At 45.4% G+C, this 15336-nt stretch overlaps 1 protein-coding gene across 2 annotated transcripts in view; it reads left to right on the plus strand.

The window, feature by feature from the left end:
* The window catches only part of ABCC2 (ATP binding cassette subfamily C member 2), a 107232-nt gene extending 94476 nt beyond the window's left edge, over positions 1 to 12756 (plus strand). For both annotated transcript variants that reach the window (XM_004459198.5, XM_058298502.2), the window contains 8 exons: positions 670 to 869; positions 3535 to 3661; positions 5674 to 5775; positions 6194 to 6337; positions 7139 to 7297; positions 8381 to 8547; positions 11566 to 11760; positions 12281 to 12756. In XM_004459198.5, coding sequence (XP_004459255.1) covers positions 670 to 869; positions 3535 to 3661; positions 5674 to 5775; positions 6194 to 6337; positions 7139 to 7297; positions 8381 to 8547; positions 11566 to 11760; positions 12281 to 12410 — 1224 coding nt within the window. In that variant the 3' untranslated portion in view covers positions 12411 to 12756. The remainder of the gene's footprint in view (positions 1 to 669; positions 870 to 3534; positions 3662 to 5673; positions 5776 to 6193; positions 6338 to 7138; positions 7298 to 8380; positions 8548 to 11565; positions 11761 to 12280) is intronic.
* Positions 12757 to 15336: the final 2580 nt, after the last annotated feature.

The raw sequence follows: 15336 nt of genomic DNA on the forward strand, positions 1-15336 counted from the left end.
CCCTCCCGCCTGCCTTGCGGCTTTCTGCTTGCTCTCTGCTCTCTGAGTCCATTCACTGCGCGCTCTTCTGTGTTTTTTTGCTTGTCTCCCTTTTTGTTGTGTTACCTTGCTGAGTCGGCTGTCTGCGGCGCCTGCAGGATTACGGCATATCTTTATCTTCACACACCCTCAAGGCATACTTTGGTCACTGAAATGTGATTCTTTTTTTCAATTTTTACTTAAACCTCAGCATACCTTTCTCTGGACATTTCCCACCCACGCTCCTCTGCTCTCAGCTGCTTGTGCAGAATTCTTTTGGAGAACACTTCCCTAACCAGGACAGCAACTCTCATTTGTACAAAGATATAGATTCTTGGGCTGACAAAGTCCCTCACCGGGCTTGGAAATTCAAGCCTCTATGGCTATGGCATAGTCTCATTTTCATCCTCTTCTGCTCCAGCCAAGCCCAGGTCTTCCAATTATACTCTTCCGCTGGGCCTCTCTCATTATTCCTCAGAGATGAGGCTGGAGGCTTCTGACGGGTTCATGTGAGGATGGTGGTCATTAAGGCAAAGAACCCTGGGTCATGGCCAGGAAGAGGTAGAACCGTGATTGCCACCCCTTTACAACTTGTTACATGCAACCTGATCGTGTGGCTAATTGACTCTGTTTTTTTGTGTGTGTGTCCAGATATTTTATGTGGCTACTTCCCGCCAGCTGAAACGTCTGGACTCTGTCACCAGGTCCCCAATCTACTCTCACTTCAGTGAGACTGTGTCAGGTTTGCCTGTTATTCGTGCCTTTCAGCACCAGCAGCGATTTCTAAAACACAATGAGATGGAGATTGACACCAACCAAAAATGTGTCTTTTCCTCAGTTGTCTCCAACAGGTGAGGCTGCCCCTGGGTTTTCACTCAAATGAGTGTGTTGGGGTTCTGTGTCCTTGACATTAGCCCCAGCAGGGCAGGCATGGCCACTGGCTGTGAAATTGAGTCTGGCTAGCTACCTGTCATGTCATGTAAGTTGGGAGAAGAAAGCATAACCTGGGAGTCAGAGACCTGGGTTTCTGTGCCATCTCTGCCATTTATTAACTGTGCCAATTGATGTCTCGAAGGAAAATCTCGTTTTTTCCCTTATACAATGGCTAGAACACAATCTATCTTACAGGGTTATTGTGGAAGTCAATTAAGATTTGTGAGCATTTCATAGCCCAGGTACCATACAAATGTAGGGTAGACTAGATAATCTCTATTTGCTTCCCTGCAAATGGATATGAGAGTCTCCATAGGGACAATATTCTTTTTAGGGTAGTGAGAGAAACAGATTTGATAGAGGACACTTGTGACAGTTTTTTAGGCAAAACCAAATAAATCAGATAATTCTTATGATTTGGCCAATTTGGGCAACATCGCACTATCGGATTCCTTTAGTTTAGCAAACTCTTCTTTAAAATGCCTTTACAAGAAGCAGATTTGGCCCAATGGATAGGGCGTCCGCCTACCACCTGGGAGGTCCAAGGTTCAAACCCAGGGCCTCCTGACCCATGTGATGAGCTGGCCCATGCACAGTGCTGATGTGTGCAAGGAGTGCTGTGCCATGCAGGGGTGTCCCCAGCATAGGGGAGACCCACACACAAGGAGTGTGCCCCATAAGGAGAGCCGCCCAGCGCAAAAAAAGTGCAGCCTGCCCAGGAATGGCACCACACACACAGAGAGCTGACAGAGTAAGATGATGCAATGAAAAAAGACACAGATTCCGGGTTCTGCTGACAAGAATACAAACAGACACAGAAGAACACAAAGCAAATGGGCACAGAGAGCAGACAACTGGGGGGGGTGAGGAAGGGGAGAGAAATAAATTAAAAATAAATCTTTTTAAAAAACCAAAAAAATAAAATAAAATGCCTCTACAACTTCTTTAAACTCTTCTTTAAAGCTTTACCTTTAGGGAAGTGGATGTGGCTCAACTGACAGAGCATCCGTCTACCATATGGAGGGTCCAGGGTTCAATCCCCAGGGCCTCCTGACCTGTGCAGTAAGCTGGCCCACGCGTAGTGCTACCACGTGCAAGGAGTGCTGTGCCACCCAGGGGCACCCCCGCGTAGGGGTGCCCCATGCACAAGGAGTGCACACTGCAAGGAGAGCAGCCCTGTGTGAAAGAAGTGCAGCCCACCCAGGAGTGGCGCCACACACATGGAGAGCTGACACAGCAAGATTACACAACAAAAAAGAGATGCAGTTTCCCAGTGCCACCTGATAATGAAGCGGACACAGAAGAGCACACAGCAAATGGGCACAGAGAGCAGACAACAGGGGAAGGGAAGGGGACAAAAATAAATAAAATAAATCTTTAAAAAAAACCTTTACCTTTAAAATGTAATTTGGGAGGAAACAGATGTGGCTTGACCAACTGGGCTCCCATCTACCATATAGGAGGTCCAGGGTTCAATGCCCAGGGCCTCCTGGTGAGGGCAAGCTGGCCCACGTGGTGAGCTGGCTCACGCAGAGTGCCGGCCCACTCTGGAATGCCGCCCCGTGCAGGACTGCCCCCTGTGGGGAAATGCCACCCAGAACAGGAAAGCTACCCTGCCCAGGAGTGACAGCCAATGCTGAGAGCTGGCACAGCAAGATGACACAAGAGACACAGAGGAGAGAAAATAAGAAGACGTAGCAGAACAGGGAGTTGAGGTGACGTAAGAGAGTAATTGCCTCTTTCCCACTCCGGAAGGTTCCAGGATCAGTTCCCAGAGCTGCCTAATGAGAATACAAGCAGACACAGAAGAACACACAGGAAGAGGACACAGAGAGCAGACAAGGGGGGGAGCAGGGCAGGGGAGGAGAGAGAAATAAATCTTAAAAGAGAAATGTAATTTGGGAGAAGTGGATGTGGCTCAAGTGATTGAGCTCCTGCCACATGGGAGGTCCTGGGTTTGGTTCCTGGTGCCTCCTGGAGAAGACAAGCAAAACAGTGAGCTGGCAAGATGGACAGGCATAGCAAGCTGATGCAATAAGATGGCACAACAAGGAAACACAAAGAGGAAACACAATGAGAGAGGCAACAAAGCAGGGAGTGGAGGCGGCTCAAGTGATTGAGGGCTTCTCTCCGACATGGGAGGTCCCAGGTTTGGTTCCCAGTGCTGCCTAAAGAGAAGACGAGCAGACACAGAAAGCACACAGTGAATGGACACAGAAGGCAGACAGTGAGGACAAAAAACAGGGAGGGTGGGGATAAATAAATTTTAAAAAATATATAATTTGGGGAGCAGATATGGTGCTCATTGGTTGAGTGCCAGCTTCCCACATACAAGATCCCAGATTCAATCCCCGGCCCAGGTCGATTAAATAAATCTAAAAAATGTAATCTATTTTCTGAAAGTCCAATTTAAAAGACTTTCAGAACACATGGGACAGGCAACTTGAGGCACCTCCTTGTGTGCAGCCCTATCAACCCAAGCCCTCGGAGAAAGTTGCCTGAATGCCTAGGTTGCTGGTTAAGGTGAGGACGTGGAGATCAACGACACCTCTGTCTCTCTCTCTTTTGCTCTGTTCCCCACAGGTGGCTTTCAATTCGCCTGGAGCTGATTGGGAACTTGATCGTCTTCTCTTCATCGTTGCTGATGGTTATTTATAGAAATGCCCAAACTGGGGACACTGTGGGCTTTGTTCTGTCCAATGCACTAAATGTGAGTCTGAAGACTGAAAGTTTGGTTGCAATTAATGTATTTATTCTTAAATTGAGTCTCAAGGATGCAGTGGAGTCCATGTTCTTGATTCCCTTCTAGATCCAGAGGGACTTGGGGAGACTGAGGCACAAACCCTGGCTCCAACTCTTACAAATTGTGCCACTTGTCAAAACGCTGTTTAACCTTTATAAATAAGCGTGAGCATCATTTAGAAGATGGACATGAATTTTGTTACTCTTGGGGCTTAAGAAGGCAAATTCATATGAGTCAGTCTAATAGCTTCCTGTCTCTTTGCTTCTTTGCCTGGTTCTAGTCAAAAGATAGAATAAATACTTTTCTTCTCCAGAATGTAGCAGTAACCAGAAAGCCTCTTGAACAAATAACTTCTGTGTCTGTTTTTTTTAGATCACAGAATATTTGGAGCTAATTCCAATAGCATCCTGACAACACTATATAATGTGCCTCACTGAAGCTTCCCCAGCAGGACTAGGGGATTAATGTTAGACATTATTATTTCCTAGCACCCAAGACAGTGAGTGACTGGCTCTACTGTAACTATTCAATAAATAGCTGTTCAATGAAGAGTAATGGGTCATTTGGCCACCTTTCATGGTATCTTTTTGAACTGATGTGCCGGAGGGTTGCATAGCTACGCATGGGCTTTATTTGGTCCTGTCTTCAATAGGAATTAATAATGCCCATGTGGTCATGCCAGAGCACCCAGAAGAACTCTATTATTTACTAGAGACACTCAATTCATTATGCCACTGCCCCTTCCCTTCAACCCTCCCACCCCCCCCCCCACCACCCCACCACCCCCATTTCTAAGTTTATTGGCCTAGGGCAGATGAAGCAAGGAGCCAGGGAACAATTAGATTGATCCAAAACAAACACATTCAAGTATCAGCACTTACATATGGTTCAACTTATAAAACGTGATTTCTCTTAGTCCCCACGATCTTGTCCTCTGCAGTCTGAGCCCTCCCTCTCTACAGATACCCATTTGCTCAGTAGCTTTTTCCTAGCATGTGAGCTCTCTTAGTAATCCACAAGGTCTCCACTGGCCCATTTTACTGGTGCTTAGATGCATCATCATAATGGCAGGGAAGCACCTGGAGTTTACTGGTGCAAAGGAGGACAAGGGTCCATGTGGCTGCCCCCACCTTGATGGCTGGGCTCTCTATTGAGCTGCTGTTGAGTAAGAGCAGAGAGGGCAAGCAGCTTTTTGGAAGGCTTTTTCCTACCCTGTGTCTTTTCTCGTGCTCATTCCCACTTTTGAATGCCGTTCACTATTCCCCTTTCCCCCCACAGAGAACACTAGGCTTAAAGGCAGGAGGTCTGAGCTCTGGTCCCACTCCACCAATTCCAGGCTCTTCTTTTTTTTTTTAAGATTATATTTTATTTATTTCTCTCCCCTTCCCTCCCTCCCCCCCCCCCCCCTCCCAGTTGTCTGCTCTCTGTGTCCATTTGCTGTGTGCTCTTCTGTGACTGCTTCTATCCTTATCAGCAGCACGGGGAATCTGTGTTTCTTTTTGTTGCATCATCTTGTTGTGTCAGCTCTCCTTGTGGGCGGCACCATTCTTAGGCAGGCTGCACTTTCTTTCACACTGGCCAGCTCTCCTTACGGGGTGCACTCTGTGCACACGGGGCTCCCTTACACGGGGGACATCCCTGCATGGCACAGCACTCCTTGCGCGCATCAGCACTGCACATGGGCCAGCTCCACATGAGTCAAGGAGGCCTGGGGTTTGAACCTTGGACCTCCCATGTAGTAGGTGGACACCCTATCCATTGGGCCAAGTCTGCTTCCCTCCAGGCTCTTCTAACCCCAGCATTAGCTCCAATTGCCCCTCTTGTGAATACTTTACAGCACTGTTTTATTTTCTCCCCACAAAGGGGCGAAGATTGTCTTACTTATGCTTTACCTTACTCTCTCGCGGAGCTCAGCACAGAGGGCTAGTTGAGTTGGTTTCTGAGCCGAGGTGAACTTCAGTCTTCTGGTTTTTTTGCAGATCACACAAACTCTGAGTTGGCTAGTGAGGATGACCTCAGAAATAGAAACCAACATTGTGGCTGTTGAACGAATAACTGAGTACATAAACGTGGAGAATGAGGTGAGAGGAATTAGAGAACCCAACGACAGTCACAAAAGGAGTGACTCCTCAGACAGAGCATCTTCACCTCATCTCCCTTCTTCACGTGGGGTGACACAAGGCTCTCCTAAAGTTTCCCTTGCTCTAAAACAAAGACCCTCATTTCTTCAAACTTAGAATAGGAAATGGTTTAGGGAAAGTCAGGTTTTCGAGTATGCCAGGGGAATTGGTGGCTTTATTCAGTAGATCTAGGAGCAACCCGGTGGGGTAGGGTTTCTTCAACAGAAGAGGCAGGACCCTTCGAGGGGCAAAGGCCCAGAGTTCCTGGGATCCTGCTACCTTTTCCTGTGCTGTGACAGGAGTCCTGTGGGGACTGCTGCTCTGTGGCGTCGCCACCATGCAAAGCGTGAGCTGCTGCACCTCTCCCATCTCCTTGCAGGCACCCTGGGTGACTGATAAGAGGCCTCCGGCAGACTGGCCCAACAAAGGGGAGATCCAGTTTAGCAACTACCAAGTGCGGTACCGGCCTGAGCTGGATCTGGTACTGAAAGGGATCACTTGTGACATCAGGAGCTCGGAGAAGGTAAGTGGAGCCGAAGGCCTGGGTGTGAGTCCTTGTGAAGGTGGCCAGAGGACATGGCTGGACCCAGAGGTGACGTGTGGCCCAGCACAGAATGTCCACTGTTTAGCTGGAGGGAGGGAGTCGGGATATGGCACCATCAGGGAGCAGGATACAATGAGGGACCCAACCGAGAGACCTACTGCAGCTCTAGCGAGCTTTCCGTACCGCCCGACCTGCCCCCCTGCATTGGCCTCCTCTTTCCCTGTGGCTGGCCGGTGCTCTTTCCTAGAAGCACCCTGGAAGAAAACCCAGGAGGCCCAGGGGGGGAGGGGGTCTTGAGAATAGCAGGTGGCACGTCATCCTCCGGAGGGAGCAGGGCCCATCCTCCTGGTTTGTAAAGTCCCGCACACTCTGAGGCCTGGGAGTCTGATGTAGGACCAAAGAAAGTATAGGCAGGGATGCCGAGGCCCTGGTCAGGCCCTTGCTATGGCAAACCCAATCCTTTCCTTCTCCCCACTTGTAAATAAGGAATTTTTAAAAATCCATAATTTCCAATAATAATTATGACCACAGCTGCTGAGAGGGTTGTGCTCATTTCCAAGAGTCGCTGGAGTTCTCAGCAAGCAACAGTAGAGGAGGTAAAATGGAAGGGCCATCGTTTTCTTATATCTGGGCACTTATTTTCACCAATCCCCAAATCAGCTTAACATCTTAGAGATGAACCACTGCCTCCTATTGCTTGCAATTATGAATGCCCCAGGCTGAGTAATTTTTTCCAAGACATTCATGTTGAACTGACATGCAAAGTAATTATGTTTACAGGTTGGTGTGGTGGGCAGGACAGGAGCTGGGAAGTCATCCCTCACCAACTGCCTCTTCAGGATCCTAGAGGCTGCAGGAGGCCAGATCACCATTGATGGAATAGACATTGCTTCCATTGGGCTCCATGACCTTCGAGAGAAACTGACCATCATCCCCCAGGTGCTATCTAGACCTCATTCTGGTACACACCATGGGGGGACTTGTTCTGGAGGAAACAAATGCATCTTCTTTTTTTTTTTTTGGCATCTTCTTCTTGATGCATATTTAGTCAGCACTGTCATTTCTGCAGTCTACCCAGGATACTTAAGCTAGAATGCCATAAAGGGCTTTGTTTCCTCAGTGCCTAAAATAAGTAAGTTGTTTTATTTTTATAATGTACTTTGTGACTGCCAGGATCTAGCCACTAGGTGGCAGCAACACAACAGAAGTCAACTAGAACAGATGATTATTTAGCATTTCTATAGCCCATCTCTGCAAGACCAGTACCACCAGCATTAGCAGTTTTGCCACTGAAGCTTGAAGCCATTAAGCTTTATACTCCTCATTTGATTTGGTTAAAAGATAGGGGAGGGAATTGGCTGCAGGTTTCTTCCAGCAAGCGGAACACTTAATGCATCAGCAAGAAAGACTCCCTTTCAACTTCAGCTCTGAACCCTACCAAGTGACTGTGATGGAGGCTTCCATGCTCTCATTCTCACCACTCCTGGCCCTTTTCCTCCATTCTTGGACCGTACTGACTCCTCATTAGAACCCAGCCTCCTTCACCCACTGGAGCCAAGCCTCTCTGGAAGTGGTTTTGGTTGCCTGGTGTTGGCTCAGTTTGACACTCTTTTCTACAGCCTCTTCAAAACCATAAGAAATTCTTCTCATGTGACTGCAGCATCCCTGCCATCCTCCCCTGATCCCTCCACCTTCAAAACATGAGTTTTCATTAGGGGTGTGAGACATTCTGCTCATTGCCTAAAGAGATGTTGTGGCAAATTTGGAAGTCCATAAATAGCTCTCAGAATGAATTAAAAAAAAAAGAAAAAAGAAAAAGCCCAGTAGGACTCCCTTTAATCCTGTGCTTTGCTCCCTGGCATGGCAGCAACTCCAAGCTTTCAGTAGGAAAACTGTAGAAGTCTGACCATGATCCAGCTTTCTATAGCAAGCCCGCCCTATCCAGGCTATTCCTAGCCACAGGAACTACTAGCCCCTTTTCTAACACTAGCCCCAACGGCCTTCTTGTCCCTTAACTTGCAGGACCCCATCCTGTTCTCTGGAAGCCTGAGGATGAATCTAGACCCTTTCAACAACTACTCAGATGAGGAGATTTGGAAGGCCCTGGAACTGTCTCACCTAAAATCCTTCGTGGCAGGCCTGCAACATGGGTTGTCCCATGAAGTGACAGAGGGTGGTGACAACCTCAGGTAAGGCAAAATAACCCACTTCCCTCACAGAGGCAAGAATCCTCAAATCCCTTGTGGCAGGCAGTTCCTAGCATCACAGAAATTTGGCTATCCAGGCCTATTTCCCAAAGGTATAAAATGAAAAGAGTTGTGAAGACCAAATGATAAAATAGATGTGAAAGCATTTCAAAAATCTTGAATCATTTTTTACCGATTGTACCTCACGTGTGACATGATACAATAGGAGTTTGCAGACCATGCTGCCGTGGAGAATCCTATGAAGCAATGGTTCTCAACTTGGCTGCAAACTGGAATCAGGATTAAAACAATCCTGATACCTGGTCCAACACCCAGCAGATATGCTTAGGTATGAGGTGCGACCTGGGTATGGTGAGTTTCAAAAGATCCCCAAGACTGTTATGGGTATTTTGGTTTGAGAACCACTAACCTAAAGGACATGCAGCGATGGGGCAATGTGGTGTGTCTGCAAAGTGCTTGGACAGTATTGAAACAAGTTAAATGGGCTCTCAGCTTCATTGTTCTAATGTCTTTACAAAGGCTTTTTATTTTTTCAAATTGTGTTCACGTACATTTTTCATTGATTTCTTTCAACACTCCTGGAGGTGAGAGAGCTATTTCCCAGAGATGTTTACATCACATATTCAAGGCATTTTATATGTGTGCGGCACTTTGTTCCTTGCCTTTACTATGTGTTTACCTATTGGCTAATTAAGTTGACCTGGCATTTTTCTCTGTAATACTTTGGGGATATCATCAGCCTTCCTCCAAAGCCCACTGCTCAGGGGCAGTTCTTCCTCCAGCCCTGGGTGCCTCTAAACCATGGCCTTCAGCAGTTGAAGCTCGGGAAGAGCAGAGGGCACAGTGGTTCAACTAATGGACAGCAGCTTTGGCTTCACCTGAGAGCTTAATTAAAATTTGCGTTTTAGCACGTTCCCCAGGTGATTTGTGTGCACAGCATGAGAAGCGCTGCCCAAAGCGTTGATGCTTAGCCAGGCTTAACACTAGACTCTCCTGAGAAGCTTTACTTCGTTTTTTTTAAAGGATGTACTGGCGATTTGAACCCAGGATCTTATACACAAGAAACATGAGCCCAACTGCTGAGCTACACTGCTCCACACCTGGGAAGCTTTAAAAAAAAACAACCCCAATGCCCAGGCTGCACCCCAGATCAACTGACTCAAGAGTCCAGGTGGGAAGTGGACTTGGCCCAGTGGTTAAGGCGTCCGTCTACCACATGGGAGGTCCGTGGTTCAAACCCCGGGCCTCCTTGACCCGGGTGGAGCTGGCCCATGTGCAGTGCTGATGCGCGCAAGGAGTGCCCTGCCACAATAGGGGTGTCCCCCACATAGGGGAGCCCCACGCACAAGGAGTGTGCCCGGTAAGGAGAGCTGCCCAGTGCAAAAGAAAGTGCAGCCTGCCCAGGAATGGTGCCACACACACGGTGGTGTGGGGGGTGGGGGGGTGGGGTGGAATAAATAAAATAAATCTAAAAAAAAAAAAAAGAGTCGAGGTGGTTTCCATGGGCAACCCTGAGGAGCACTTAGAAGCCATGGTATAAAATGCCATCATTTTTGTTTTCCCTCAGCAACATAGGTAGGAACTAACAGGGCTTAAGGAATTCTTTAGGACTATGAAAAAGAGACCATTCAAACATTCAGTGAACCAATATGTATTAAGCACCTACTGTGTGCCAGGCACTGGCAGTACAGAACCAATTAGCAGACACAAAACCTGACTCATAGCATTTGCTATATAATGGAAAAGACAGACCTTGCACAAGTGGGTGCAAGTACAGTAAGTGCTGCAGAGGAGGTGGGGGTGGACATATGTGTGCTCTGTGGCCATGTGTGATAGGGGTTCCATGACACTTCTGGCTCGTAAGAACAAAAATCACATCAGACTTTTCTTGTGCTGGAAGGCCCTTTATTACCAGGGTCATGATTTCAGACCAGGGTTTCAGATCTGATTTGCGGGGTGAAACAAATTACTCTCTTGAGTGATGGATGAATCAGCTTGGAGAAAGAGACAGAAACTGAAATAGGCCTCAGCAATAGCCTTTTAGTATAAAGTCCAATTGATCAAGGTAGGAGTTTGGTACAAGTTAAGTGAGTAGTTGGCAGCATCTTTATTCTTACATTAAAGAGAACTAGAGCTTGTTGACTGAATTCTCATCTCCTGCAGAATTTTTCTTACAGAGAATTACAGAACTTTAGTCTAGCTGCCCCCTGTTTAATATGTTCTTTAATGGCCACGGCAGGAAAGAGCAATTAGTAAATTCCTGAATATTTCCTTCACATCATTTCCCAAAGCTTCTTTATGTAAGTAAGAGGTCCAGCTTTCATTACAGGCTTTTAGCAAATTAAAGCTATTTGCATTTTACAAGCATATTTGAATTTCACATACATTGCATCTCACACCAAGACATTATGTTCATTACATCGCTTCATCTCTAATCAAGGCAGAAGACCTTAAACAAATAATTAGCCCTGAGACTAGAATTACACATTAAAATAATGAATGGATTTGCTAAGGCCACTAAGAAATGCCACTGGGGCATTCTGGTGTGGTATCACCCTCTCTCTGTTGATGGTCTCAGGTCTAATACTGCTAAAGTGAACTTGGTGGCATTTATGTTGTTCTGAAGTTGTTGATGGGATGCAAAGCACGATTCCTGGGCCAGTGTTTTCCAAACTTGCTTGAACATGAAAATTGCTTGGAGTGTGCATTAAAAATATACATTCTTAGACTCCTCTCCATTCTGATTGAGTAGAGTGGTATCCAGAAATATGAATTTTTAATTAAATGCCTGTGGCAAGTCTTCTAATCAGGCAAGTTTGGAAAATATCACCCATGTCAACAATAAACAGCTAGTCAAAGAGGCTGAGGCATTCTGGGGGGAAGTTAAGAATGAGAGTTTTGAAAATCTGATCTGGAACAGGCAAACTTGCCCCAGTCATCAAGCCCAGGTTATTCCTTGGTCTTTAAGGGCTAATCCTTGGTTTCTCCCATTGGCTGCAGCATTGGACAGAGGCAACTACTGTGCCTGGGCAGGGCTCTGCTTCGGAAATCCAAGATTCTGATCATGGATGAGGCCACTGCTGCGGTGGATCTAGAGACAGATCACCTCATTCAGACGACCATCCAAAACGAGTTCTCCCACTGCACAGTGATCACCATTGCCCACAGGCTGCACACCATCATGGACAGTGACAAGTGAGTAGAGGGTGGGCAGAGCTTGATGGACATGTCTTAACCCTTTGTCAGCAGTTACAGCTCTCAGATACCTTAAGGCAGAAGGTTGAACCACCATGATTTTACTAATGAAGAAATTGAAGCCTAGCGATTTCAAGTAATTTGCCCGAAGTTATACAAGTTAACAAACGCTAACAGGGTTAAGGGGACTACCTTGAGGGTGAAATAGGAAATTACATGTAACTATTAACTGAGTATGGGGAGGTGAAGGCCTAATCCATGAGTGGCAGATGTTGACCATAGACCTTCCCCAGTATCCTGGGCCCTGCCGTTGACCCCTGAAATTGACTAGAAGCTTTCTGTTCCTTCCAACTCCAACATATTACAATTTAAAATGGGGGCATCAGTAATTTCAGAAAACTTTTTAGAGAGGCTAGTCTCCAGTTTTTGACCAGGGGCTACAGGACCTTCCTGGTTATTCTTGTAAATACCAAGATTTGTGATTCAACTTTCTAATACTTTTCTTTCTTCCTTGTTTCAGGGTAATGGTCCTAGACAATGGGCAAATTGTAGAGTATGGCAGCCCTGAAGAACTGCTGAAAAACCCCGGCCCTTTTTATTATATGGCCAAGGAAGCTGGCATTGAAAATGTGAATAGCACAACACTCTAGCAGCCTGCCTCAAGGGTTGGAGAAAGACTACAAGGAAAAATCCTTATTTTTATTTGTTGTAAAATCTATCATATGTACAAAAGTGTGCGTAAAATGTACATTTTAAAGAAGGATAATAAATGAACATCCACATACCCATTACCCAGGTTAAGAAAATGAATATTAGAAACCCCCAATTGCCCCACTTTAATCATACTCCATTACTCTCCAACTATCCCAGAGATAACTACTGTCTTGAATTTTGTGATAAATTCCCTTGCTCTCATTATAGCTTTACTGTCTGCATGTAAATTTAAACAATTTGTACCTTTTTTTAACTTATATAAATGGACTCATACTGCATGTATTCTTTTATGACTTGATTCTTTTGTTCAATATATATATTTGAGATTCATTTACATTGATGAACATAACTGAGGTTTTTATTTCCATTGCTGTATAGTGTGGCATTGTACAAATACACCACAATTTACCCATTTTAATATTGGTGAGCATTAGGGTGATTTCTACTTTGTTTCCTATTGTGATCAGTACCACTGTGAACCTTCTAGTATACATCTCCTGGATATATGGGCAAGAGTTTATAAGGTATGCTTTAGGAATGGAGTCTCTGCACATGTTCACATGCAAAGCTGGTGATGCCAATTTTTTTAAAAAGATTTATTTATTCTGCCCCCTTGCCACTTGTGCTTGCTGTCTGCTCTCTGTGTTCGTTCACTGCATGTTCTTCTGCGTCTGCTTGTCTTCTCTTCTCTTTAGGAGGCACCAGGATCTGATTCTGGGAACTTCCGATGTGGGAGAGAGGCACTCAATTGCTTGAACCACCTCAGCACCCTGGTTTGTTGTGTCTCTCATTGTCTTTTCCTCTGTATCTCTTTTTTGTTGTGTCAGCTCTCTGTGTGGGCCAGCTCTCTGCACAGGCCAGCTTCACCACACAGGCCAGTTCAGCTTTACCAGGAGGCACTGGAAATCAAACCCGGGATCTCCAATATAGTAGACAGGAACCCAATCACTTGAGCCACATCTGCTTTCCTGGTGATGCCAATTTAAAACATTTTTGCCAATTTGATGAGTGTGAACTGATACCTCATTAAGGTTCAATTTGCATTTCCCTGATTACTTTGAGGTTGAGTATCTTTTCATATATTTGTGGCCCATTTGAATTTCCTACTGTGTGGCTTTTAAAAATATTCTTTGGGGTAGCAGCTATGGCTCAATCAATTGGGCTCCCATCTACCATGTGGGAGGTGCTGGGTTCGCGTCCTAGGGCCTCCTTGTGAAGGCAAGTTGGCCCGCGCCCATGGAGAGCTGACAGCCCACGCCTGCGGAGAGCATCATGCAAGATGATACAACAAAGGGAGACAAGCAGACACAAAAGAACTTGCAGCGAATGGACACAGAAAGCAGATAGCAAGCAAGCTGCAAGGGTGGGAGGGGATAGATAAATAAATTAATTAAAATCTAAAAATATTCTTTGATAATTCCAATATCTAGATTCTTTACCAATAGTTGTTTGTGCTGGTTCTTATCTTAGTACTTTATTTCCCTGTATGCTATTTTAGTTTTCTTGGCAGCTCAAACAAATATCATGCAATGGGTTGGCTTAAACAATGGGAATTTATTAGCTCATGGTTTTGAGACTAGGGAAACGTCCAAATCAAGGCATCATCAAGGTGATGCTTTCTTCCAGAAGACTGGCATTCTGGGCTGGCTGCCAGGGATCCTGGGCCCTGGGTACCCTGCCACATGGCAATGCACCTGGCGGTCTCTCTTGGCCTCTCTCTTATTTTCCAGGTTCCATTGAACCTTTCTGTGGCATTTTTCTCTGTCTGATTTTCACTCTGCTTATAAAGGACTCCAGGAATAGGATTAAGACCTATCCTGATTGAGATTACATCTTGAAGAGATCTTATTTACAATGGTAATGGATTAAGATTAAGAACATGTTTTTCTGGATTACATAGCTCCAAATCAACACATACGCCTTATGAATTTTTACTGTAAGTTGGTTACTCTCCTTAAACCTTATTTGTGGGCAGTCTTTGAGATCTAGTTTGAACCTGAATGCTTCCTAGGAGAAATTGTGAAAACTTCAGCCTGTTGCCTGGTGGCATGACCCAGAACTTCTTTAAATTAAATTTTCAACTAAGGGTTTCGAACTGTTTAGACCACAATTCTGCACAGGAACCAGACTGTGGTGAACAATTTCTAAAGGGTGATCCCTCCTCTTGATGTAGCATCATGTTGGAGCTAAGCATGTTTCCTGGTTGACTCCTGCATGGTGGGGTTTATTCCTCAGTCACATGTACTTTGCAGGCATAGTCCTTTGGGACCCCAGGTTTATCAGAAGGTCTCAGGTTATAGTCTCCATCTTGGCAGACCTTGGCTTTCTCTCTTGCCCTGGGCATCCTGCATAGGCAACAAAATAGGAGTTCAAGTCTCCAGGTTTTGGAAGTCAGCCTAAGTCTTGGTCCTTCCTTACCATCCAGAGTTTTTGTGTCACTTTATTTTTAGTTCAGCATATTCCTTACTTCATTTTAGTGATGGAGTTATAAAAGATTTTGATTTACCCAGCATTTTATCTGTTTGTTGAGAGAGATGTTCAGAATACATTTTCCTAAAGAAAGAATATGTGGCTAGAGTGACCATATATCCTGTTTGCCCTGGACAGTTCTAGTTATATAATTAATAGTTCTCCTTTTTATTCTAAAAAAAAATGTCTAGTTTGGATAATACAGTTTTGTGGTCTTCCTATACCTGGCCCTTTTAGACCAGTTGTGTAAATATTAAAGTGTTGACTAGGGGCTATTCATGGAGAATCTCTTCCCTAATTCATGTAAATTGGATCTGGAACACTGTGAGTATTCTGTAATTGTTAGATATTTTGCTAATTTTAAAATTCCAGCTTTTGAAATCCATGCCTACT

This window comes from Dasypus novemcinctus, chromosome 6 (assembly GCF_030445035.2).
Source record: "Dasypus novemcinctus isolate mDasNov1 chromosome 6, mDasNov1.1.hap2, whole genome shotgun sequence".
Classification (NCBI taxonomy): Eukaryota; Metazoa; Chordata; class Mammalia; order Cingulata; family Dasypodidae; genus Dasypus; species Dasypus novemcinctus.